The 25,256-nt window shown below is 61.6% G+C and overlaps 1 protein-coding gene across 1 annotated transcript; it reads left to right on the top strand.

The window, feature by feature from the left end:
- The first annotated feature begins 1,190 nt into the window (after window positions 1-1,190).
- On the top strand, window positions 1,191-25,172 carry IL11RA (interleukin 11 receptor subunit alpha). The gene is made up of 13 exons (XM_075136569.1): window positions 1,191-1,291; window positions 19,832-19,931; window positions 20,284-20,344; window positions 20,444-20,610; window positions 20,784-20,898; window positions 21,794-21,826; window positions 22,221-22,384; window positions 22,525-22,688; window positions 22,804-22,945; window positions 23,392-23,487; window positions 23,699-23,798; window positions 24,483-24,565; window positions 24,672-25,172. The coding sequence occupies exons 2-13, from the start codon at window positions 19,832-19,834 to the stop codon at window positions 24,686-24,688; spliced, it is 1,242 nt and encodes a 413-aa protein (XP_074992670.1). The 5' UTR covers window positions 1,191-1,291; the 3' UTR covers window positions 24,689-25,172.
- Window positions 25,173-25,256: the final 84 nt, after the last annotated feature.

Raw genomic sequence — 25,256 nt, 5'->3', positions numbered from 1 at the left:
GTAGGGTTGCACGGGAGGGCTGGGATGAAGGAAAACACCAGTTTATTACTGCAGGGTTACGCGGGAGGTGAGATGACTCACGGGCGTGTTATTGTGGGGTTGCAGAGATAGGCTAGGACAGCAGCAGGTAGCCGGTTGTTATTCTGGGGTTGCAGAGGTGTGCCAGGATGCAAGCAAGGGTCAGTTGGTTACTGTAGGGTTGCAGAGGGGGACTGCAACCCCGTTTATTCCTGCTGGGATGCAGAGCGGTCTGTTGTTGCAGGATTGCCGGAGTGGTGCTGCGTGGGTGCTGCACACACCTAGGGCACGTGGCCCTTATCTCCGTACAGGCGCCGTGCCCAGACGGAGAGGGAAACACTGGGTGAGTCCCATGGCTCCCGCAGCGCCAGCCCCGACGGCATCACCTGGGGTCTCCAGCGTGTCCTGGGGTGACCCCATACCACACTTGGTCCCAGGTGCCAGGGGAGGAGAAAGTTTTCAATGGGTCTTCACCAGCTGGTTTGCCATTGCAGAGTTTCAACCTGTATTTTTCCTCCTGAAAATTTTCACGGTGCTAGAATTGCAAAACAAACCCATTCCCAATGGAAAGCAGAGAGGGCGATGGAGGGGTGCTGCAAAAGGGGCACGCAAGCACGCTTTGAAAGCCGTGAGGAGGAACCCGTGAGGACACAAGCCCCGGGGCCAGGTTTCACCCTACGCGTTCCCCATCAAATAAACCACTATAAAAATAAACCCCAAAGAAATGCCCCTCCCAGGGGCAAGGGAAACTGAGTCACAGGCAGGACTTGCCTGCCTCAACTCCTCCGGGACGCTGGGAATGCGGCAGGCAGGATCGGCGAGCGCAGGTGCAGCCCCCCGAGGACACCGGGGAGGGCTGTGCACCCCTGGGGGGGCGTCCCTGCGCCCCCGGGGGGGGGTCCCGTGCTCCGGGGGGCACCGTGCACCAGCGCGCCCCGGGGGGATGCCGAGCTCTGCGCCCCGGGCGGAGCGGGATGGCGAGCCCCGGGGGGGACTGCGCAGCCCGGGGAGGGGCGCGGGGAGCGGGCCGGGGGCCGGCCCGGGTCCGGGGGGCGGCTCGCAGACAGGAAGCGTGCCGGGTCGGCGGCGGCAGATTGGCAGCGCCCTGCTCCAATGGAGCGGCGGCGGCGTCCCCGGCGGCTTCGCACCGCCCGCGCTCCCGGCCCCAGCCAGCCCGGCGCGGGCTCCCCGCCGCCGGCCCCGCTCCTGCTCCCGGCCCCGGCCCCGCTCCGCCGAGCGCCATGGAGACATAGCCGCGTCGCCACGCAGGAAGGTAGGAAACCCTCCCCGCTTCCCCCCCCCACCCCGAGGGGAACGGCTCGCCGCCGCCCCGACGCCGCGGTGAGGGGCGCAGGGCTGCGGGCAGGCTGCCGGCGCCGCGCAGGCAGGCGGCTCCCCCGGCTGTTTGCTGCTCGTACGGGGAAAGTTTTGCGGGGGGTGTCCCCTCGCAAAGTGGTTGGCAGGGACTCGCCCACCCGCTTTCCCCCGCCTGTTTGGGGGTACCCGGTGCTGCTCCCCCTCCTCCGTCCGGCGCGCCTCCGCCTTGTCCGGAGATGCTCGGGGATGGACGGAGTTCCCGGAGTGGGAACTTTGGGCCCCTTCCCCAGCCTCCCTGGCCTCCCCCCGAATATTGAGTTCCCCCCTCCCCGTCTCCGAGGGGGAGTTTTCTGGAGAAAGCCTGGAACACCACCAGGCAAAGAGTCCCCCTGGCAGGGCCCCCTCTTCTCCTGGGGGGTCCGGGGAGGGAAAAGCTGCTCCCAATTACGAGAGGCGCGGATAGAGGCGCTTTCCCATGCGCGGGCACTGGCAGGGCTCGCTGCCTGCCTTGTCCCTCCTTGCCCCGGGATGCTGTCTCAGTCACGACTTCTCCGTCCTCTGCCAGCCCTTGCGGGTGCCCAGCCCCGGGCTGTGCCCACTGCCACCCTCGCAGGCTGGCTGTGTCACCCCCCAGGTCCCCTCCGAGCTCTGGCTCCAGGCTGGTGAAGGGTGTCAGAGGGGACCACGGGGCTGAGCTTGGCTTGGACATTGCTGTCAGCAAACCGAGACCTCAGTGTGACAGGGCCTGGGGGTGCCGTGGAAATCGCATTTTCCTTGTGCCTGGTCTCCAGGGGAGAAACCCAGAGCTGCAGCAACTCACGGACATGTTGCTGTGCCCAAGCCAGTGTTGGACTGACTGGCGTTGGTGGCGTAGCCAGTGACGAGCCGCCCAGGGCTGGCCAAGCACCTCGGGTGCCGGGACGTGCCCGCTCCTTGCAGGCTGCAGCCACGTCTGGCCGCCGCATTTGCAGGAGGAGGTGGGGTGTTTGCTCTCTGCCTGTTTGTAGGAGGGCAGGTCGCAGCGTGGTTACGCACGGGGCTGCACGGAGCCCACGGCATCCCAGCCTGGCACGGGGCAAAGGAGACTCACGGGGAGCTGCAAGCTGGCGGAGGTCCCTCCTGGGGCAGGGACAGGGATGGGACATGGCCACGATGTCCCCCCAGCACCCATGCACCCTCTGTTCCACGAACCTGGCCTTTTTTTGGGAGGGTGAAAGGGGCCATATCTCCTCTCTAGAGAGCTGCGAACTGACCTTGGCAGCCAAAGTGGGATGGGAGTCAGGGGACAGGGGCTGAGCGGTGACAGCGGGGTTCTGCGCAGGGCTGGATGTCACCAGCAGTGGGTGAACAGGGGATGTGTGGTGCAGTCGGGTGGTGGGGAGGGGTCCCTGGGGGGTGCAGCTGAAGGCAGAGACTGCCTGCAGGAAGCTGGGAGAAGAGCAGCTCCAATTTTGCCCTGCCTCCTGCTCCATGAACAGGAACCTCGCAGGGAGGGGAAAACTTGACTTGATTATATCTGATAAGCCACTTTTTCCCCGTCCCAGAGCTGTCCCAGTGGCGGGGGGAGGAGGATGCTTGGCTGAGTGTGGGCCCTGTTTGTGAAGGATGAATGAATGACTCACGGCGTGGCGAGTCTCCCCGCCGTCTTCATCGTGGCAGCAGTGGCAGTTTCCTTTTGCAGCTGCTGGGTTTATCAGAGGCCGTCATGCTGGGTGGGCACCCAGGCAGCCCAGCTGCATCCCCCAGCCTGCAGGTACCCTGCCTCCCCTACCCTTCTCCCCCGGCTCGCCTGGACCATTCTGAGTGGGGAAACCCCCACAGACGGTGACAGTGCGTGGCACCCTCACCTGCCACGAACTAGCTGAGCACTCGGTTCAAACCCTCTCTTTCCGCTCCGCTCTTGTTCAAAGGCGACTCCAGACTCTTCCTGCTCACACAGGGCTCAACCTCCCTCCGGTTTCCTGCCGAATGCGTTCCTGGAGAGCTTATTCCCCTGTGGGTTTGTGCCAACATTGTGCTTTTAGTTCAAGACCTCTTCTCCCTCTCCGGTGTTTACCCTGCTGTATTTATAGCTTCCTCGTTAGGTTAAACAAGCCGAAGCATTCTTGCCTCCTCTTCTCCCACGGGTTTGGCTCTGGAGGAAAACCCCTCATGAGATGCTTCCTTCAGGAGGGGGCAGGTGCTGGCTTGCGGCTCTGCTTTTCTGCCTTCGGAAAATTTCAGCACCTCTCCCAGCTTGTTCCCCCTCTTCTTGTTCAGGCGTGGGAGAGGGTGGCTCTGCCCCTGCTGAAGATGGAGCCAAGGATGGAGCTTGAATGGGTTGGGAGCTCTTCCCTACAGGCGATGTGCCAGGGCTTTGCCAGCATTTGGGATGCTGATACAAAGCCAGCATCAGGAATTAGCCCTGGGATGTCTGGGGTGACTCGCTGGGATGTTTAGAGAGCTTTTGGTTTTTCTAAGTGTTCCTGTGGTTATGAAAGCATCGCATGTGTGAAAATCACCAAATCTCTCCGGCCGGGGATGTAATGACCTTATGACCCGTTCCTACAAGCAAATCTCTCTGCACCTCCCGGTGATGGTTTTCTCCTCCCATCCAGGCTGTGAAGGTGGGGAAGGGTGCAGATGCCTTGCCGTTGTGGTTGAGTGGTCTTCCCCAACACCCAGATTCCCATGGACCATTTCCATGGAAAAGGAAAATTCCTCTGGAAATTAGAAGCAGGTTTGCGGTGTCAGGGATCAGCGTGTTAATAGGAATTATCTCTTGAGTCTGGCTGCTTCCCAGGTCTCTGAATCACCCTGGCACGGGTGTGGGGAATGGGACAGGGTGAGCTTCAGGCTCTTTTGGACAGTCACAGCACCCACAGCCCCAGAAGCATGTGCCAGGCTCTCCGGTACAGGCGGAGGGCTGGGCTGAAAGGTGTGATTCTTCCTTTTCTTCAGTGGTATGAGTCTGGGACATGGAAAAAAAACTGGCAAACATCTCCTCCTCCTCTGGTGTTTGTGGTGGGAGAGGTCCAGGAGAAGAAGCACAAGAAGTTTTTCAAGACCTGATTCACCTCCACCCCACCAGGACCGTGCGCTGTGGTCACATCTGACCAGTGGAGCTTAGACTTGGTCCAGCAGGGTTTGGTCCTTGCTGAAAAAACTTATGAGGGATTTTGGAAGGGTCAGCCAGGGAAAGGTCACATCCACCGGTGCCCTGCTTGTACATGTTTCTTGAAGTTGCTTTTGGAGAGGACAAGCAGGCTGCAGGGACCGCAGGTGAGACCTGTCGTGGTCGGATGTGGGGCTGGCCTGTGCAAGTGGTGATGGCAAGCAGACCACAGGTAGGACCGTGCATCGACCAGGAGAGGAGAAGTTGCTGAAAGCATTTTGGAAATCAACCTGGGGCTCCCCAGAGGCTGCTCAGCTCTGGTCCCCTCCTCTCAATATGGAGATGGCCAAAATAGAAACAGCCTAGTAAAAATGGTTACAGACCCGCAGAGATTGCCTTATAGGGAGAGGTGGAAAATTTAGGGCTCCTTCCTCTAATGAAATCCGGATGGTGGAAAGAAGGTCATTTGAGCATCTTCTGGTTTACCCCACCTCCTAAAGTCAAAACAAGGGATGCCGAGTCTTGTTGAAAAGCTGACGCTGGAGACACACTGAAGGGAAGAGGGGATAGGAGAAGCTGTCAGCTTTGGGGAAGCATCATCTCTGTGGCAGCTTAGGGAGAGTCTTCTGACTTCGGCAGAAAGGGACTGCCCCTGCATCCCGTCCCACCTTGGGGAGCTGCGAAAAGGGCTCAGGGCTGCCGCCTGCCATCCTGCTGGCAGCCCTAAAGGGTGTGGATGTCCCCGCAGAAGAGCACGTGGGAGGCAATGGGGCAGGCACGGCATCCCTGGAGCACGTCCCTGCGTGCTGGCGCGGCTATGCCCGTCCAGCTGTTTCCTTCGCCTTCCTGTGCTTTCACCAGCCCCTTCCTTTGGGACCGAAAATCCCGTGCACTTCATCCTGGCCGGACCGATAGCCACAGATGGAGCCAGGGACCTCCACCCCCTCTTTAATCAAGGTTGGCGTGGGCATCAGTGCTTCTTGAATTCAATAACACCGTGAAAGGCATGATTCAGCTCTCACCTTCCTGCAAATGTAGCTAGGAAAAACCAAAAAGTGCCATCACGCGGGGTCTGCATCGCAGGCCGGCCCAGCGCCATGCCAGTGTTGTGACAGAGCTCGCGACAGCTGTGCTGCAACAGCCCTGCAAAGGTCCCTGGGGATGGCTTGGCTGCGGTGGCACGGCTTGGCTTTGCGAAAGCCGCTGTCACGCAGGGTGCCCGGGCCAGCTGGCATCTCCCCAGACTTTCTTGCAGGGCTGGGGCCAGCCCCCAACCCCTGGGGAGGTCTGCAGGGAGCCTTTCCCTTTGCTTTCCATGAGTTTCGCCCGAGGCCTCAAGGCTTAGGAGGAGCTGGTGGACCCGACCAGCTATTGCTCCATCCTTGTCTTGCAAAGGCCAACACGCAACCCCGGGGGGTTCCTCAGTGCTTCGGCTGCTTTTGATTTTTTTAGCTCCTGCGAGGCTCTCAGGGGGCTGTTTTGTAGCTCCTTTGAGGCTGGTCCACCCCATCCCGGCTTTGAGTTTTGCAGCTTTATGGCTGGAACGTGGCTGCACCCAGGGAATCGTCCCTTTTCCCTCGGCATTCCCAATCCTGTACCCAGCTCCATTCCTCCTCTCCAGCCGGGGCTGTGCCTGGCGTCCTTGTACCCCCAGCACCGAAAAAACAATTTGGTGCCTCGGGCTCCCCAGCTGCTCTGTTTCCCCCTCCCTGCAGTGCTGGGGGCAGGTGGTGCATGCAGGGAGCAGGATGTGGCCCCGCTGGGTGCCTGTGACCGCATGGGGAGCAGCTGGTGTGAACTCCGGAGGGACCAGTCTCTGGGAGCCTCCTGTTGACACAGCTCTTGGTCTGCTGCACACCCCCATCCCTCTTTCCCAACCAGAGGCTGCAGATATGCGCCAGGCTCTCTGGCAGCTCCGACAGCCGGGCGGTTTGCCCTGGAGATACCTCGGATGGCTCTGCTTGGCCAACGAGGTGCTGAGATTTGGACTCGGAGCGGTCCGGGAGGAGGATGCTGAGATGCCTGGGCTCGGATGGAGCGGCAGCGGTGCTTATGCTGCGCCTGGGATGGGTTAAGGATATAAGCGAGGCAAGGTTCGTGGGGAAGGTCCTCTCGGTTTCCAACCCTGGGGTGCAGCTGGAAGCGCAAGACGGGTGCTGGGGCAGCGTGTCCTGCCGCGTCCGCAGCCAACGTTCCCATGAGACGTGTCCCCAGCAGTGTGCTTAATGGTGAGCGGGTCCGGCCGTGCACAGAGGATTTTCTTCCTCCAGTGCCTGAAAAGGTCCTTGAGGGCTTTTTTTCACTTATTTTCCCTGTCTACCAAGAGCGGAGGGACCGTGCAGCAGCATTTAGCCCTTCTGGGGCACACAGGGAACCTCAGCAGCGCTGCCGGCGACGTGGCCGCTGCATCTCCATCGGCAGCGGCATTTTGGGGATGGCAGAAATGCCTCTCCACCATCCCTCGCCGCAACCAGAGGAGGGTGGAGCGGAGCCGGAGGCAGCTTTTGTGGCCAGCTCTGTGAATTTCCAATTACCAGCTTGCCTTGCCACCGCGCGAGAGTTTCCTGCACCTAATTTTTGGTGAAATGATCCATTTTTCTCAGTAATTTAATAGCGTGGGCAGGCTGCTTGCTGATGGAGAGCCAGCAGCCAGCACCGAGGAGCCTGTATGCCGGGCTGCCGGCCGTAACCACCTTCCCTGGGCGACGCAGGAATGCTGACCTAATAGAAAAGACATTTAAAGAGGAGTTTTGGAGAGCGGCTCGGCTCAGATTCGGCTCACGCGCATGGCTGCCGGCTGCGGTGGGGTCTCTCCATGCCCTGGCAGGTCCCGGGGATCGGCACGGGTGGAGGGGACATCCCCGGTGGGAGCCGGTCACCAGGGCATGAGCCCTCCTGGCTGTCCATCGGCACAACAGCTGCTTTATTTTCTGGAAAAAAAGGCTGCTTCGGGGAGGCTGTCACAAGTTGTGAGCTGAGGCTGGGTTCAGCGCCCGGCTGTGGCTCTCCCAGAGCTGGAAAAGCTGTGGCGTTTTGCTCTGACATTTTCCAAATGAGATGTTTTGATTTTATTTTTTTTAAAATTTTATTTTATTCCCCGCCCCAAGGTAATGTTTGGAAGCCAAAATTAGCTCGATTTAACTCAAACCATTTTAAAAAAGTAAAACCACTGAAAACTAAACAAGGCCTATCATTTAGAACAAAATGTTTTGGTTTTCATTTTCCTTTTGGCACGAAAAACACAAACTTTTTTTTTTTTCCATTTTCCTCTTGACCCACAAACAATTTTATTATTTTTTTTTTTGTTCCTCCTGTTTGTTTCCCAAGACTGCGTTGTGTACCGTGGCTGGGGGACAGGCGAGCCCCAGTGCTGTTCCTGGTGGGACGAGGGTCCCGGGGTGGGTACTTCCCCGTGGAGACTGGCGTGGTTTTGCAAAGGCAAGCAGGAGCCGCTGTCCCCGCTGCCAGCACTGACTCAGCGGGAGCTCCTTGTGGAAAAGGGAGGCCCCCGGGGGTGGGATTTGGGATTTGGATCTGTCCCGGCTCTCCTGGGGCGATGTGAGCCCTGGGGCTGAGCCCCGCTGGTACCCAGGCTGGGCATGGCCATGCCGCAGGTGCTGTGCCCTGCTGCTGGGCATCCCCGCCTGGAAGGGCGAGCTCTGGCATTGCCTTCTCTCCTTGTTTATTCAGGTTTAAAATTAATCTGACCTTCCCCCGCTCAGGCTTGTGCAAACACGGCGTGTCCCTGAGCGGGGAGCTCCCGCCAGCCCAAGGGGAGCCCTGTCTGTCCCGAGCTTGTGCCGTTGCTGACCCCTCTGCGTGAGGTCCCCACCAGGACTGGGTTGCTGGGCAATGGTGGGGCTCCCGCTCTCGCTGTCGGTGTGCCATCCCCCTCCCAGCAAAGGCACCTCTGGCTGTAAATCAGGGCACGGTTAATCCTCCGGTGCAAGCTGCCAGGAGGCTGTGTGCCCGGATCCGGTGTCTCTGGGCCGGGTAAGGGGTGGCTGCGATGCCTCCATCCCGGGCAGAACCCCTTGTACTGGAGCCAGCGATTGTTTCCCCCAGCCTTGACTCCCTCTATTGCCTGCCGACCCAGCCCTGCGTCCTCCATCCTTTGCCGAATCTCAGCTCTCTGCTCTGCCCCAGCCTCACTGGGCTGTCGGCTGGGCAGGTTTCGGAGAAGAGATGGTGGGGAGCAGCACTGGGGCCAGCCCTGGTGCAGAAACGAGCGCCCGACTCATCCACCACCTGATTTGATTTTATTCCCCTCTCAGTGCCTCGCTGCATACCGCAGCCATGCTTTTTATAGCCCCCAGCTGCAGCCTCGGCGTGCTCCTGGCCAGCTCCCTGCTGCGGCCCCGCTCGCTCGGTGCCAGCAGCCCCAGCCGGGGAGGGGACGGATGCCGTCCCCAGGGTCCCCACAGCGGTTCAGCAAGAGGAGAGCGCGGGCTGCGGAGGAAGGCAGATAATTAAAGCCTAACCCGGAGCCACACTCCCGTGCCGGCGGAGGCGTTTAAAGAGCCGCATTAGTCACCCCCGTCGCAGCCGGCGCGTGCCGCGTGCCAGGTCGGAGGCAAGTAGTGGTGGCCCATCCCTCACCATCCCCTCTGGTGCTGCCCAGGGGTGTTTCCAGCCCGCAGGAGCTGCCAGCTTCTTCCATGAAGTGCAGCCAGTTTGTTCTGCTGTAGGGGGTGTCAGCGGGCCCCTCTCCACCCCCAGTTCCACCCCCCAGGCTCTGGCACAGTTGCGCTGCTATGAGAGAGGTTAGAGGGAGGTTAGAGGTTCCTGCCCGCTCCCCGGGAGCATTTTCACGAGTGCCTGGGGCTTGCTGCCGCGTTTCCGCATCCCGCAGCTGTTTCCGTGGCTGGGATGCTGCTATGGGGTCTGGAGCAAGGAGGAGGAGATGAGATGTGCGGTTCTGTTGCAGGCTGCGTGCTTGGAGCATCCCTCTTTTGGGATACGGGGTTTGCAGAGCGGGGCTGGCCAGCGGGCAGGGAGCGAGCATCCTCGCTGGGAAGCAGTGGGGGGGGCCGGCAGCTCCCTCCCCATGCCTTCTCCAGACGTGATTTCACCGCCGCGGGGAGGGAGCGCGGCCAAGGGACAGGCTCTGCTCGCCCCGACGGCACCCGGCTCGCTTGCCGGGGCGTTAGTCATTTGGGCTGTGGCTGGGGACGGGGTGTGCCCGGGATCCCTGTGAGCCAGGGGGACGGGGGGCTCGGTGAGCCTGCACTTTTGGGATGCTAACAGGGAAAAGGGACAGGGATGGGGGCAGGGATGGATGGGGGGACTTCTGGGCTTGCAGCCCACTGTCCCCTTCTTGCTGCCCTGGGGAGGGGGGCAGAGGGCAGTGGTGAAGCCAGATGGGCGCTGGGCATCTCTGGCCGAGCAGGTGGGGCCCGGTCAGGGCCACCTTTGCTGGGCTGATGCCTGCGGCTGCTCCCCAACCTCCTGGTGTGACTTTTCAGAGCTGGGCATGGCAGCATGGAGGCAGAGGAGATGCTGCGGCGGGGCCAGCATCCCACTTCAGGGATGGTTTTGGGGAAATGTTGCAAGGAGAGGGCTTCTGCAGAGGTTTGTGGGTCCCTGGGAATGGGGGAGACCCGAAGGTGCCAGGGAGCTGCATGGGACCCTGCCATGGCCCCTTCCTCTGCGCAGGCACCGGGGATGATAGGTGCCCGGGGCTAATTTTAAACCTCGGCCAAAACACCGTCCGGCTTGTTCTGCCTCCGGCGGGGAGGCAGGGAGAGGCCAGGCAGTGAAATACCGGTGGTGCTGCCATGTGGCTGCCCCCCCCGCCAAGCAGCTGGGGCCGGGCAGCCTTGCCTGCACGCAGGCAGGGCAGCGGGCAGGGGAAGGCAGGGAGCTGCGGAGGCGTGGAGGAAGGGATGTGCAGGGGTGGGTTTTCCAGAAGCGCCAGCTGTAATTTTAACCCAGTGCGGGTGGCTGCAGAGGGGGGGCCTCCCAAATCATGCTCCCACCCAAAGGTGCTGGGCTTCACCCCATGAGGACTGGGGTCTCACTGGCAGCACCCCGGTCCTTGGGCGAGCTGGGGGTGGCTGGGGGGGCTGTGGGAAGGGGGAGCTGCTTGTGCTGCCGACCAGGTGCCAAGCATGCCGGGAGAGGGGAAAGCCTCAGAGACTTGTTCCGAAACAAGGCTGCCCTTTTATTCTCCTTTACGACTGTGTTTTAATATCCACAAACACCCCTCCCTCCCCGGGCTGCTGCCAGCAGAGCCTGTATCGCCTGCGCTTGGCCTGCCGAGAAACCCCGGCCAAGCCCTGGGCCCCAGCGCGGGGGAGAGGATTATTTTTCCCCCCTCGTTTTTTTTAATATATGTTTTCTATAGCTCTAATTAGATGGGCTTGAGCCCCGGCCAAGGCAAACACACCTGGGGGAGCCTCGCCTTACAGACCCCATCTGCTGTGTCGGAGGCTCTGCTCCCCGCACAGCCACTGCCTGGCCCCTTTATAGGGGAGGGGGCTGCTGGGGGGGGGGTAGGACCGCTCCCACGCCAAGCCGCCGAGCAGCCTCCGCAGAGGAGGAGAGCCCAGCAAGGCAGCGCGGGGAGATGGTGCAGAGGCAGCGGGGGCACCTGGCGAGCCCTGTCCCACGGCAAGACCCCCATCCGGCGTGGAGCTGAGGTATCTTCCCCCCCCCCGCCAGAGCTGCTGTGGTGGCATGGGGCTCTGCACCCACCGGGGCAGGGTGATGCAGGGGGGATGCAGTGGGTACCAGCAAGGTTTTGCCTTCCTGGGGTGACAGCATGGGTGCATCAAGGGGTCGCAGCCCACAAAATCTGCGTGTGGGGGCTCTCCAGCGTGTCTGGGTGTATCAGGCTGCGGGACCACCTACCTGGTGACACCCATCCGGGGACCGTTCGGGAACGCGAGCAGGGGACATCAATGTGCCAGGCCACCACAATAGCTTGTGTTGACAGCCAAATCCATGCTGGGCTGGGCTTCGGGTGCTTCTTCCCATGACTGCTGGCTTTCTTATGGGGCTTTCGGCTGGGCTTTTATCCCTCTGGTTGTTTCAGGGGCCACCCTGAAGCCCCCATTGCTGGTGGGCTGAGCAGCGCCGGCACCCCGACACCAGGGTCCCACATCACATCTGTGCCTAGCTGGAGCTGAGGGAGCTGTTGGGGGGCTCTGCTTGCCCACGTTGGACTCCCACCTCTTCTGGGACAGGGGTGCGCACCCTGACTCTGTGATGTGGGCTGGGGAGGAGCAGCACCTTTGGGTGGCACCCATTGCCACGGCTCATCCTGGAGGACATTTCCTCCTGCCTTCCACACGCCATCTCCCAGGGATGTGCTGGGGATGGGACGGTGCCCCCCGCTCCATCCCCAGGGATGGATGCAGGACACCATCCCCTCCCGCTCCATCTGCCCAGGTGGTGCACAGGCAGCACCGAGCAGGCATGATTGCTGCAGACTGCCTTCCCGGTGCCCAGGGTGCCACTGATTGCTCCGAGGAGGAGCGCTGGCGGCCGCTTTGCCCTCCACTCCCCGGATGGTGGACTGGAGATGCCTGCAAATGGAAGTACCATGTGCTTTGGCATGCACCCCTCCGGCGCACCCAAGCCCTTTGCACCAGCATCACCATCTCGGGGCAATAATAACTTAGTGGCAGCTTAAAATATAAAAAGCAAGATCCAGCCTCACCAGGACCTGCTGGCTCCCTTCAGGTGATGGGCTGGGCTGGGGGGGTTGTACAGGCTGGGACGTGCCTCCGTTAAGCGTGCCAGGCTGGAGGGCTTCCCTGTGCATGGGGGGATTTTGGGGCACAGCGGCTACTGCTCCTTGGTGCCTGCGGCCAGAGCCAGGGCTGTGTAGAGGGCAGCTTGAGTGTTTCACGAAGGATTTTGGAGCTGTCTTGGCCTCCAGTCAGAGCAGGCTGCAACGGGAACATTTCGAAATTCTTTTGGACAAGGAAAATTCCATGGGCAGCCCCCCTCCGGAGAAAGTTTGGGATGGCTGAAATGTTTGGAGTGAGAGGCTGCTTGCTTTTGTTTACTCTGAACTATAACACTGGAGGGGGCAGGGGGGGAACCCAAAAGGAAAAAAAAGAGACAATAGGAGGCTGTAAACAGTACTGGCCCTGAGCGGGGCTGGGGCATCTCTCCAGCATCGTGGAAGGAGATGTGTCAGCATGCTCACCGCGTTGCCCTGCTTTCCCCCCCACTCGGATACAATCGCACTTAATCTTTCAGGAGAACTTGGTTGGTTTTTTTTTTCCCCCAGCAGAAAACAAGCCGGTGGGTGTTTTTCCAAACTTCTCAACTCAGGCAGGGCATAGCCCCCATCTCTTGGCCCTGCACTACAGCCCCCAGCCTCGGCGGTGGGCTTCTGCCCCAGCTTTTCCCTACTTCTTGCCATTTCTCCACCTCTCCTTTTGGCTTGGGGGCATGAGGTGGGGAACACGGATACTGCTGCAGCGAGGTGTTTCCCCAGCCTCCATCCCTGCCATGTGCTTCATCCGCTGGGCTGCCTGCAAAGCAGGCAGGGTTGCCTTCAAGCTTGGAGAAGACAAGCCATGGTTATCCCACCACGTGCCAGACCTGGCACCGGCATCGTCACATCACATATTACTGGGATTCTGCAACTGCCATCCTCCCCCCACGCAGGGACCCTGCTGGTGGGGTGCAAAGGGTTAATGAGCTTTATTTGGCCGCCCAGGTGGCCCTTAATGACACCTGAAATCCCTCTCTGGCCCAAAAGGGATTTTGTTTCGCAAAAGGAGTGACAGCAAATTGCTAGCTGGGGGAGCGTTTGTGCCGCAGTACGGTGAGCTGTTTATTTTGGCCCTGCCGCCCCGCAGCGTTTTGGCTGACCCGGCTGCCTTCGTGCCTCGGGGATGGAGCTGAGCCCGATGGCTCCCAGGCACTGGAGCACCGGGAGGGATGGGGGGAGCACCGGGCAGGGGGATGCTGTGGGGCCCCTCTCCTACCTGGGGTTCCCGGCTCCAGGCTGGAGTTCATCAGGAGCATCAGGAGGAGCTGGGCTTGCATGAGGCGCTCACATATATGTACATATATATGTATGTACCCTACATATATGGATGCATATGCTCTTCTGTCAGCTCCAGGGCCAGCTTATGGGGGGAGTTTGTTCTGGGGGATGCAGATGCTGCTGGGGGGTCGAAATGCCGGGGTGCAGACTGGTACACCCCCCTGCCCCATCGTGCCGGGAGCTGCGGGTTCACCAAAACCTCTGCCAAGCTGGGCTGAGCCCAGGAGCAGAAAAATATTCCAAATCCTAAAACGTTCCCGGGACAGGAAAAGCCTTTCCCACCCTGCTGTAATCACAGGGTGGCCCAGCTCCCTGCCGGCGGTCCCACCCCTGTCCCCGGATCCAGCACTGTGCCTGTCTCCGTCCCGCGACCCTGTGCCGAGGACAGTGGGGATGCAGCCCCCCCACGACTCTATCCCTCCGTCCTAAAAATAATCTCCCAGCTGTAAAGAAATCCACGGGCACTACAGCTACAGCGCCGGTGGGTTTCTTTATATCCGGGAGATTATTTTTAGGAATTTCTCTGGCGCGTGGCTTCAGGGGGAGAGTGTGGGGTTGGGGATGGGGCGGGGGGGGGCCCTTCTCTCCCCCCTCCGAATGCAACGCTGCCAGCTGGCGTGGCGTCGGGGCTGCTGGCTGCTAACAGAGCCCTCGCTGTTTTGGCCCTTGCCGATGCCTCTGGTTACAACCAGGAGCCAGAGACTTCTCCTTCCCGCGGGATGGAGCAGGGGAGGGCGGAAATCGGGGCGTTGGGGTGGGAGTTTCCCGACCAGGGTAAGAGCAGAGCCTGACCTCCACGAAGCTGCCGGCATGCCGAGGTGCGTGGTGGCCCCTCAGCCGCCCAGCACTGGGTCCCGCTAGCAGCCGTCGGCCCCACGGAGGAGAGAGGTGACCCTCGGGGTATTGAGGGGGGGGTTTTGGTCTTGGATTTGGACACCAGTGTGGCTATGGTGAGCCGGGCATTGCCGGGGGATGTCGTGGGGGAGTTGGTCTGGGTTGGATGGAGATGTGCCTTGTACCTGGCTGTGGAGATGAACTGGTTGGCTGGGCAGTGCTGGGGTTAACCCTGTGTTTGGGCTGAACTGGGGTTAACCCCACTCCTGGGCTGTGCTGGGTTTAACTGCATATTTGGGCTGAGCTGGGGTTAACCCCACTTCTGGGCTGCATTGGGTTTAGCCTCGCATTTGGACTGTGTTGCAGTTAACCCTGTGTTTGGGCTGAGCTGGAGTTTAATTCCACGTTTGGGCTGAACTGGGGTTAACCCCATTCCTGAGCTGTGCTGAGTTTAACCCCACATTTGGACTGCATAACCCCATGTTTGGGCTGCGCTGGGTCTAACCCCATATTTTGGCTGAGTTGGGTTTAACCCCAGTCCTGGGCTGAGTTGGATTTAACCACACATTTGGACTTCACTGGATTTAACCCCAAGTTTGGACTGCACTGGATTTAATCCCAACCCTGGGCTAAATTGGGTTTAATCCCACTCCTGGGCTGAGCGGGATTTAATCCTGCTCTTGCGTGGGGTATAATCCCATGTTTGGGCTGCCCTGAGTTAAGCCCCACACTGGGACTGTACTGGGTTTAGCCCCTTGTTCAGACTGCACGTGGGGCTTATTGGATTGCACTGGCCTCACAGGGAAAGGCTGCAGCTGGTTTTACTGGTTTAACTGGGGTAATTCCAGTGTGCTGGGGTTGCAGTGGTGCATGTGTGTGTGCTGGCTCAGCTCAGCCTGGCATGGTGCCGCCGCCAGCAGGCCCAGGGACCCATGGGTGCTCAGCACCCCACCGAAGCAGTGCAGAGGAAAACAGTCCTTTTTTGAGGTCCTCAGGGTACTGGAGGGGCTGGGGACGGTGAGCGGGGCTCTCCCCTTGGTCTCGGGTTGCATCACCCCATCAGTCCCAAGGTGGACGAGGAGTTGCCCCCGGATGCTGCCAGAGGTCCTGGGGACTGTGCATGGCCCTGGTGGCCCTGGAGATGGTGGGGGACAAGTCTCCCTCCCTGCCAGCACCCATTGCTGGCCCTTCTCCGGGCACCCCGCGGCTGGGAGGATGCCAGCGGCATTTAGGGGGCAGGGGTAGCTGGTTGCAGGGGACCGTCCCAGCAGTGGGGTCAATACTCCCACCGCCCCAAAGGTGCATGTTGATGCAATGATGATGGAGATGACCAACGCTGCAGGGGTGGGATGCTGCCGGGTTTCTGGGCAGATCAGCAGGCACAGGGATGGACTCGGGCCACGCCGCGGCTCCTCAGAGTGGGGCACGGCACTTACGCAGCGCTGCCAGGAGGAGAGGGGGCTAGTGGGGCACTGTGCTCCCAACCCCGCAGGAAAGCAAGAAGAGGGGAATTCCTGCTGCTTCAAAACACCACCGCCCTTGGCCATGGGATGTGTTTCCCACAGCAGGCAGTGGCAGAGGGAAGGGTCTGGGGTACGGGGCCAGGGATGCTTCCCCAGCTGAGGGGCAGGAGTATGTGGCATGTGATGGCCATCTCTAGGGCGTTAGAGCCAGCCGGCGTCAGGCGTCGCCCATGCAGAGCGGCTTTTTGCAGGTGGGTGACTCCGGCAGGGCCCAGCACGCAGCGGGCAGAGCTGCCAAGTGCTCTTGGGTTTTTTTATTTGCCGCATCTCTGTTGCAGCGATGCTGCCCTGGACCACCCTGAGGAGAGGTTAGGAGGCACCCCAGCTTTCTGTGCTCGGTGAGGAGCGTCCCGCGTCTCCCCACTGCCATCTTCAGCCCTGCAGCACGGCATCGTCTGCTTGTGTCCCCCACCCCGCCACCCCCGGCTCTGCGTGCAGCTCATTCTCTTTGAAGAGCGACTTCAAATGAAGCAAAGCAAAAAAAAAAAAAAAACAAACCAAACCCCACTGTCTTTCAAAGCACCAAGCGCAATGGAAAGTTGGCCTCCCCCAGGAATTTGCGTGGGGCTTTGCCAGGCCACGGCGGGGCATGGCACAGAGCGGCTGTGCCGGGGGGACTGTCACATCCCATGTGGGCATCAGTGCTGGTGCACATGGCTGTGATTTCTGTGATTTTGGGGGAGTTTTGGCTCGCAGCATTTCAGTTTGGATGCAGGAAAGGCCTCACAGCAGGATTTCTCCCCACAGCTCCCCAAAAACTTTTGGACAAGCTCAAATGATGCCCAGTGTGACAACAGGGTCAGTGCGGGATGGAGAGCGGCACCTTGCATTTCTGGCTCGCATCCACGGGTGCCACGCACAGCCTGGTCACCCTGGCCATGCCGGTGATGAGAGCGTCCCGTGCCGAGGGAGCAGGCACCGCTTCCCTCCCTGCTGGGGCCAAGCCACAGCCCCAGGCTGGGCTGGGTCCCTCTGCCCCAGCCGTGGCCGCAGGAGCTGCCCAGCCCCGGGCGGGCAGCAGAAGCTTCTCGGGCCAGGATTAGCATGGGGGAGGGAAAAAAGCTCCGATTGTTCCCTCTGTCCCGGCTCGGCTCCAGGACCACTGTGCTGGGACTCCCCGTCCCCAGGATGTGTCACCGCCGGTGCAAGCATAGAGGGATGCTTTCTCCGCCTGTGTGCCCATCCGTGGGGGTGCAGAGCCACCAAGGAAGGTGGCCTGGCAATGCACGTGCATGTGCGTTCATTTGCACGCCTGTTTTCCTCTCGGCGAGGGAGTTTGGTTGCAGAAAGTAAGGGGATCCTTTCTGGGCAGGCTGTTTTGCAGCTCTGCCTGGCCCGGAGCGCCTGGCCCCCTGCCACGCCGCCGCACCCGGGGCGGGCGAGGGCTCCGGGTCTTCCCCCGCTCTGCGGCTCCTTCCCCTTTTGTTTGTGGTCTTCGGGCAGGCGAGGAAGGGCTTGCCCTGTTTCTTCTCTCTGCAGTGGTGCTCGGTCGTGGATAGGTTTTGGCAATGCTCAGGCGGGTCATTTACTAAGCCAATGTGCGTGTCTAGGGGGGCTCAGTGTTGCCTTCCCCCATGCTGCGCTGGCAGGGGTGGGCAGCTGCCCAAAAGAGCCCATCTGAGGCAGGGGAGCTCATGGGATGCTGGGGTGAGGATGGAGAGCGCTGGAGGGGCTCTGGGACAGAGGATGCTGAAGGGTGGGATGATGCGGGGTGGCCCTCAGGGTGAGTGGTGGGGGACCACTGGGGGGTTGCCCAGTGGAGATCAGGAGCTGGGATGTGGCTGGGGATGGGGTCTGCAGAGTTGCCACCACGAAGGGGTCTGTTGGCAATACCACCTGCAGCCAGCTTGGCCAAGCAGGGCTTACACCGTTCCCCGGAGATGTTAGCCGTGGCTGGCTGCAAATTGTGCCATGACCGTAGCTCTTCTCTTGTCCGTGCAGGGAAAGGTGCCTTTCAGCATCGCGGCTGCAGAGTCATTTTTCCAGACTGGCCTTGAACTAATCAGCAGCCCTGAGACCTAGCAAACTCGTGTCAGCAGTGAGCCAGCGCCCAGAGCGTATCCCCCTGCCACAGAGCGGCACGGTGGGCGATGGGTGCAGCAGCTCTGCCTTCACCCTCCACAGCGTTTGCACAAAAACCCAGGGCGGTCGGGAGAAGAAATGATTTTATTTTAAAACTATTTCTCTCTCTCCACACTAACACACTCTCCCTTCTCCCTGACCACCCCCAGCACCATCCCCTTAACTCTGGCCCACGTGGTGTTTGGAGTTATTTTTGGTTGCTGCTTTTAAGTGTATTTTAAGTCTTTTTTTTTTTCCATCACCAAAATATTTTACTTTCAGGCCGAATGTTCCCAGTTAGTTACCAGCATTGTTTTGGCAGAGACCTTTTAACTGATGTTTCTTGGGAATGTTTCTACGGGTGGTTTGGTAGGAAAAGCTTATGACAGTCTCATGAAATTATTTGCATTTAGGGCTTGCGTTTGAGGCTGCCTGGTGTGTTCAGGACAGGGTTGATGGGGGGTGCCGCACGCCTTCCCCCCTGCACTCGCTGGGTTGCAGCACATCGCCTTGTAGCTCTCGTTTCCTTCGCCGTGCAGTTTGCTCTGCGGCCGTGGGCACCTGCCCGCAGGAGAGGAACCGGCAGGTGGTCTGGGGTGCCTCTGCAGGGCTGGAGCATCCCTCCCTTGAGCCCCTCGGCTGCCGAACCTGGGTGACTCAGGGGGATGTGGATTTATACCCACGAGGTGCAGCCTGTGCTTGGGGCTGGCGGGGAGCTCACTCCCTCCCGTGCCCTCAGCCCCAGCCCGCCTGCAGCCGGGAGCAGAGCCCGACAGCATGGGCGTAAATAAACAGGCCTGCCCGTTCATGAGAGGTGGGCAGGGGGGTCTTCCAGGGAGAAATGATTCCGCTGCCTGTGCTTGCTGGCAGCAGGCGGGGCTGGCTGGTAGGGACAGTGTGACGCTACTGATACGGATGGCGTGATGGTGGCCAGGACGAATGCCCTGAGGTGATGCTGGCTGGCACAGACAGGGTGATGCTGGCCGGGGTGGACAGGGTGACGCTGGCTGATATGTGCAGGACAATGCAGGCTGGAGCAACTGCCTTAGGGCAATGCTGGCTGGCGCAGACAGGGCGATGCTGGCTGGGGTGGACAGGGAGATGCTGGCTGGTATGTGCAGGACAATGCAGACTGGAATTAGACTTAGAGCGATGCTGGCTGCAATGGACAGGGTGATGCTGGCTGGCACAGACAGGGTGATGCTGGCTGTGTATGGTGGGGAGACCCTGGTCTGTGGCTGGGTTTGACACATGGAGAGTTGGCTGCACATCCCTGACTCAGCATCCCCTGGACTTCTCACCCCAGGCCCACTGGTGATCTCTGAGCAGGAAGAAGGGATTTCAGGACCATTCTCCCTGGGTCCAGAGATCCCAAATGGCCCGGAAGGGCACAGACCTGCACGGACCAGCCCTGTAGCGGGTGCAGGGATGGGCAGTGACACAGAACCCCCAGCCAAGCCCTACCCTCCGTTCGGTCTGAGCTCTCACAGACCTGCTCTCCCTGGCTGTGTGAGCCTGTTCAGATCTAACTGCTGTCTCCTGCCACGTAAATGCAGGCCAGAATTTCTCCTCGGTCCGTTCCCGCTCCAGCTGCACGGCGCAGGTCTCTGGACCACCCCAGGACTGGGAGCCAGCCAGGGCCCCCGGCACAGGACTGCAATGGCAAAGAGCCCTTAATCCCGCCAGCCCGCGCAGCCCCGAGCTCCTGGTCAGCGTTTGCTCTTTGCATCCCCCCTCCAGGCATGGGGACTCCTCGGCAGCCAGGGACCAGCTGTGACAGTGACACAGACTCTGCCAGCTGTCCCGGCTGGGGTCCTGGCGGTACAGTTCCCGTGCTGTCCCCGGCAGGATGGGGCGAGACGAGAGGGAGATGTGGGGTCCGTGGTCCTGCAGGGATGCTCTGGGCTGTGGACCCTGCTGGCCACCCCATTGCAGGGGATAACACCCTCTCCCTTCCCACTCTGCCTCCTCCAGATGCGCAGTCCCATCCCAGGCCTGGGCAGGGTGATGGTGTTCCTCGCGGCAGCCCTGGTGCCAGCCTCCCTCGACGTCCCCGAGGGCTGGGGAGAGGAAGGTGAGCCCCCCCCAAGCTCCCCGTGCAGCCCCCCATGTCCCAGGCATGGGGACCCTGGGGAACCCCATTCCCCCCAGGCAGGCACAGACCTTCCAGGGCATACATGAAACGCAGCCCCATGGCGATGGGTGTCCTCTGGCCAGCATCCCACTGCAGCTGCCCATTGTACAGCCCCAACTGGGACCAGTCCTTCCCAGTCCCCCGTGGTGGTTCCTGCATGAAGCAAGACCGCACAGCCAGCGCCCAGCTCCCCAGGGGGGTACAGCCCCAGGCTGCCCATCTCAACCCCCAGCCCTGGCATGGGGTGGCACGGGGTGCTAACTCCCATCTGGGGATGTGTGTGTCCTTCCAGGTGTGCAGTACGGACAGGTGGGGACAGACGTGACCCTGTCGTGCGCCGGTGCCCACGCCGGGTAGGTCTTTTCCAGGATTTATCTGATGGGATGGTTTACAGGGTGAGCCTGGGGTGATCCCTGTCCTCTAACACCGCCTGCCCGGTCTCTCCTCCCCAGCTCACCGGTGCAATGGAGGCGGGCAGGTGCCGCGGCGCTGCCGGAGGGCTCGGCCATCCGGCAGGGAGCCCTGGTGCTGCCACGTGCCAGCTTGGCCACCGCGGGAACCTACAGCTGCCACGGCGAGGACAGTGGCCTCCTGCACACCGTGTGCCTGCGGCTGGGCCGTGAGTAGCGTGTCTGTGGGCTGGGGTATGGGGAGTGTGCAGGCTCACCGGGATGGGCCAGCGGTGCCCGCTCCCCTGGCAGGGCCTTTGCGGTGACACAGGGGTCCCTGTGTGCCGGCTCGGCTGCAGGTCAGGGGAACCCCCTCTGATTGTCGCTTCCCTCCGGACCCCAGACCTGCCGGGGGTCCCCTTTGTGTCCTGCAGAGCATCCGACTATGAGAATTTCTCCTGCTCCTGGACCTCCAGTGTGGAGACCTTCCTCCCCACCAGATACATCACGACCTACAGGTGATGCATCCCTATAGGGTACGGGCTGGGGGGTTTATGCAGTGAGCCCTGTATCCCAGCCGTGGATAACAACCAAATCCTGCTGGCCATCCGACCCATGCCCTGGGTTCACCTCCTGCCCCTGCACCCTGGAGCAGGTCACGTTTTGGGGTGAGCAGACAACTGAGCATCTGCTTGCTCCAAGGGGGGCCCCCCAGAAGCACTGGAGAGCCGGCACAGGCAGGCTCCCTCCCTGCCGACGGCTCTGCCAGCACCAGAGGGGCTATAAAAGAGAAGCAGGTCATCTGCAAGCCGCCAAGTGCTTCGGCATGCTTCAGGATGAAAGGAGCCCCGACAGCACCGCTGCTTCTAATTATCCCAGCAGGCCAAATTAGCAGGCTGCTTTGAAGTCAGCCGGAGCCCATAAAGCACAGCCCTGCTGAAAGCTGCAGGACCGAGGGGGCTGGGGGCTCGGCGGGAAGGGGGCTGCGTGGAGCAATGGGGGCTTGGCAGGGAGGAAGTGGTGGGAAGGAAGGGGGTTTGGGGGCTGTAGGGTGAGCGCAAAGCCAGCTGCTGGGGAGCTGCTTTTATCAGCGTCCTGTGCCTTTGCTGCTGCTGCGTGGTAAAACCCTGGCTGGGCAAGGGAGGTCCTCTGAGAAAGACCCTCCTGGGCACCCCACCGTCTCGTTCCCCTGGGACCCCCGGCTCCTGCTGCCAGGCTGCTCACCAGCAGGGCTGGGCACGGCATTAGCTCCATCCCCAGTGCCGTGCCGCCCATGTGCATCAATGCAGGAGTGGGGTGCAGCAGAGCAGCCCCCCAGGTCTGGTGCAGAGGCCCCTGTTCCTCCTCTGGGTCACGGTGGCTTCATGCTGTCCCCTCATCCTCACTGTCTGCTTTTCCGTCTCTCCATGGCAGGAAGAAATCGCTGACGGGTGAAGAGAAGCGGAGGTAGGACTGACTCCCACCCCGATCCCGTGCCCTGGGGACTGGCCCCTGTCCCAAAGGCTCTGCCACTGTCCTCAGTGGGGTCCCCAAGGCGAGGGCTGGTTGTGCCCATGGGGGAACCCCCATACCTGGGGACCTGGCAGAACAGTTTGCCCCACAGAGGCCCCTTCCTATGGGGCTGGGATGGGGGTCACTTCAGTCACACTCGGAGTGATGTGCCGGGCTCTGGAGGGGTGAGGGCAGCTGCCCGGACCCTGCCTGAGCCGTAATGGGGGCTGCCTGCTCCACTGGGCTCTTGGGACGGGGGACTCCCCCCATGGCACCACCTTGGTAGCACCGGGAAACTATGCATGGTGGGCGGGGGGGACATGTCACCACCCTGCCTCCGTGTGTGCAGGAACAAGAACAGGCATGTGGGGCCATGCCTGCAGGATCTGTCCCGCCCCGGCACTTGCACCGTCCATGGGTCGGAGTTCTGGAGCTCCTACCGCCTGAACATCACTGAGGTGAACCCGCTGGGATCCAGCTTCCGCCTCCTCGACATCACCATGCAGGCCATCAGTGAGTCGCCATCTGTCCCTCTGTCCGTCCCCGTGTCCATCCATCCCCTGGACATCCTGCCGTGGGTGGCAGCGGGGAGCCCAGCACCCCTCTGCACGGCAGCACGGTGTGACGAGGGCTCTCTGTCCTCTCCCGCGCAGTTAAGCCGGACCCTCCAGAGGGCTTGGTGGTGGAGCCCATCCCCCTGGCCCCACGGCGGCTCCACGTGAGCTGGAAGTACCCCTCCTCCTGGCCCAAGGAGCCCCACTTCCAGCTCAGGTTTCGGCTCCAGTACCGGCCCGTCATCCACCGCTCCTGGTCCGTGGTAAGCGGTGGGCGAGGGAAGGCAAAGCCGGCGTGGGAGCAGGGTGGGCATGGGGCCAGGGAGGGCAGCGAGAGGTGCACCCTCCTGCCCCACAGCTCCCCTCTGCCCGGCGCAGGTGGAGACGGTGAACCTCTCCGAGGTGATCACGGATGCCTTTGCTGGGCTGGAGCACGTGGTCCAAGTCAGCGCCAAGGATTTCCTGGATGCGGGGAACTGGAGCGACTGGAGTGCCGAGGCCCGGGCGACACCGGTCAGAGGTGCGAGGGGGAGAGGCTGAAGCCCCCAGCATCCCTCCCAGGTTGTGCCATCCCTTCAGCACCCTGGGCTGCCCCTCTCCAGCCCCTTCTCCATGGCACCCATTCCTCCAAATATCACCCAGAGCAAGCCCCAGCTCCTGGGGTCCCAAAAAGCTGGTCCTGTGTACCAAAAACTGACCCCACGGTGGGAGGCAGAGCTGCAAGGGGGCAAAGCTTCTCCCAGCCCCATGGCAGGCTGCTGCCATGCTGCTGCCATTTGGAGATTGCCCCCCACAGCCTTGGGGCAGAGCGGGACTCCCATAGCCCCAGTAGCACCCCAGGCGCACCCTTGGGCTCATGGGACCCCTGGGGCACAGAGGCACCCTTCTTTGCTCCTCTCTGTGGGTCCCCGGGGGGTGCTGCCCGTGATTTTGGGTGAGTGATTCCCATCCCCTCTGTCCTTCCAGACCCAGCCACTGCGGCGAGTGAAGAAACCACTACAGACGCCAGCCTGGAGAGCCTGGCCGAGGAGCCCTCTCACGCTCCCAACCCTGAGCCCATCAGTGAGTAGAGCTGGAGGTGGCAGCCAGGAGTGGGGACTGCCCGCAGGCAGCTGCCTGCCTGGGCACACGCATGGCTGAGAGTTATGGGAAGGGTCTCTTGCCCCAGGCCCGTGTGTGTCTGGGGTGCTGGGGTGCCCAGGAGCTTGCAACAGGGTCCCCCAGGTGCCAGGAGTTGTGGCATCCCTCAGCCATGACAGTCTCTCTGTCCCAGACCGCAGTGACCCCCTGGAGAAGATGGCCATCCTGGTGTCCCTTGGGATCTTTGCCTTCTTTGTACTGGCTGCTGTTCTTGTCATCACCATCCTCATCTGGTAGGTTGGGTTTTGAGAGGGAGGGGTCTGCAAGATTTCTGTCCCCATCCCGCTCTGGCCCCTGAGCCCCCAGCATGGGGTGCCCCATGTCCCCCCAGCCCTGCTCTGGGGTCCCTGCCCAAACAGACTTGATGCTAGCCCCATAAGGTGCCTCATGCTCCCCTTGCCTCCCTGCCACATCAGTGCCTCTTCCCAGCACATCCCACCGGCTGCGGTGCTGCCCAGCCTGCCTGGGGTCTTTCTGAAGAGCCCACATCCGTGCGACCTTTCTCTGTATCCCCCCAAAGATGCTGCTGCTACTAACATCCCCCCAAAGCCGCCTGCCTTCCTGGGGACTCTCCTGCTCCATGGTCAACGCAGAGACCCCTCCATATGGCTTTGCCCCCTGGGAGTCCTGCCCCTGGGCACTGCCTGCTGGTCCTGTCACCAAGTCCCCTCTCATCCTGCCACTGCTGCACCCTCCCTGCCATCCCTGTGGCTCTGCTGTCCGTCCCTGTCCCCAGCCCAGCCCTGCCCGATCTCATGACCAGCTCCTGCTGTAGCCCTGGAGCTGGCCCTCTGGAGCAGCCGGGCACAGCTGGGCACAGCTGGATGGGGACGCAGAGCGGGATCGCCAGGGACATGGCAGTCCCAGTGCCCAGGGGGGCTGCTCAGGGTCCTCAGCCACCGCTGCTCTGTCCCCAGGCTCCGCATGAGGAAACACGGCAAGGACGAGACCAAACCCCACAACTTCTTGGTTGCTGCCACCCACTTGAAGGCGCTGCCGAGTGAGTTGGGGTGCAGGGGGGGTGAGGGGGAGAATGCAGGGGAGGGGACGCGGGGTAGGGGGGCAGGTCAGTGCCCCTTCTGACCCCCTGCCCTCTCTCTCAGCAGAGGCTCAGATCCTGTAGTGAGCCCTGGCCGATCCCCGCTCCCTGCACCCGCTTGCCCACGCGTGGGACTTGACGCCACTGCTGGCCCCCAAGGACCCCACGCCTCCCGGGTCGCCCCATGGCCGTGGACATTGCCGGAGCCCCCAGCACCTAGGGGTGCAGGATGGACCCTAAGGAGAGAGGCTGTGCTCCCAGGAGCTTTGGGCTACCCGTGCCCTCCAGGAGCCGGCTGGAGGCACCTTGGACTGAAGGCGATGGGCCAGCCCCACCGCCAGGCGCTGCTGACCACATGGGGATGAGATGCTGAGCCAGCCCCACTTCACTGCCTAGTGTTGAGGGGGACCAGGGGTGCCGGGCATCAGTGAGCAGGGGGTGCTGAGCCCTGCCCGTCATCCGCCCACCAGCCACCAGTAGGCAGAAGGGACCCCCCCCCGTCCCTCTGCCCCTTTGCCCTGAGCTGTGGCTGGATGGAGCAGTGATGCTAATAAAGGGGATAATGTTGGCACTGCCCATGCAAGACCCCCTTGCAGATGGTGCTGGGCCAGGGGAAGGGTGAGTGGCAGCGGGTGAGATGCCAGCTTGGGAC

This window comes from Calonectris borealis, chromosome Z (assembly GCF_964195595.1).
Source record: "Calonectris borealis chromosome Z, bCalBor7.hap1.2, whole genome shotgun sequence".
Classification (NCBI taxonomy): Eukaryota; Metazoa; Chordata; class Aves; order Procellariiformes; family Procellariidae; genus Calonectris; species Calonectris borealis.
This window is presented reverse-complemented; position numbering and strand designations above follow the sequence as displayed.

Excerpts from the sequence above, each read along its gene's own strand:
- IL11RA (XM_075136569.1), top strand. The coding sequence starts at position 19,832 with ATGCGCAGTCCCATCCCAGGCCTGGGCAGGGTGATGGTGTTCCTCGCG. Across the intron at positions 21,827-22,220 it reads ACGGGTGAAGAGAAGCGGAG|GAACAAGAACAGGCATGTGG; the intron begins GTAGGACTGACT and ends CCGTGTGTGCAG. Across the intron at positions 22,689-22,803 it reads TCCACCGCTCCTGGTCCGTG|GTGGAGACGGTGAACCTCTC; the intron begins GTAAGCGGTGGG and ends TGCCCGGCGCAG.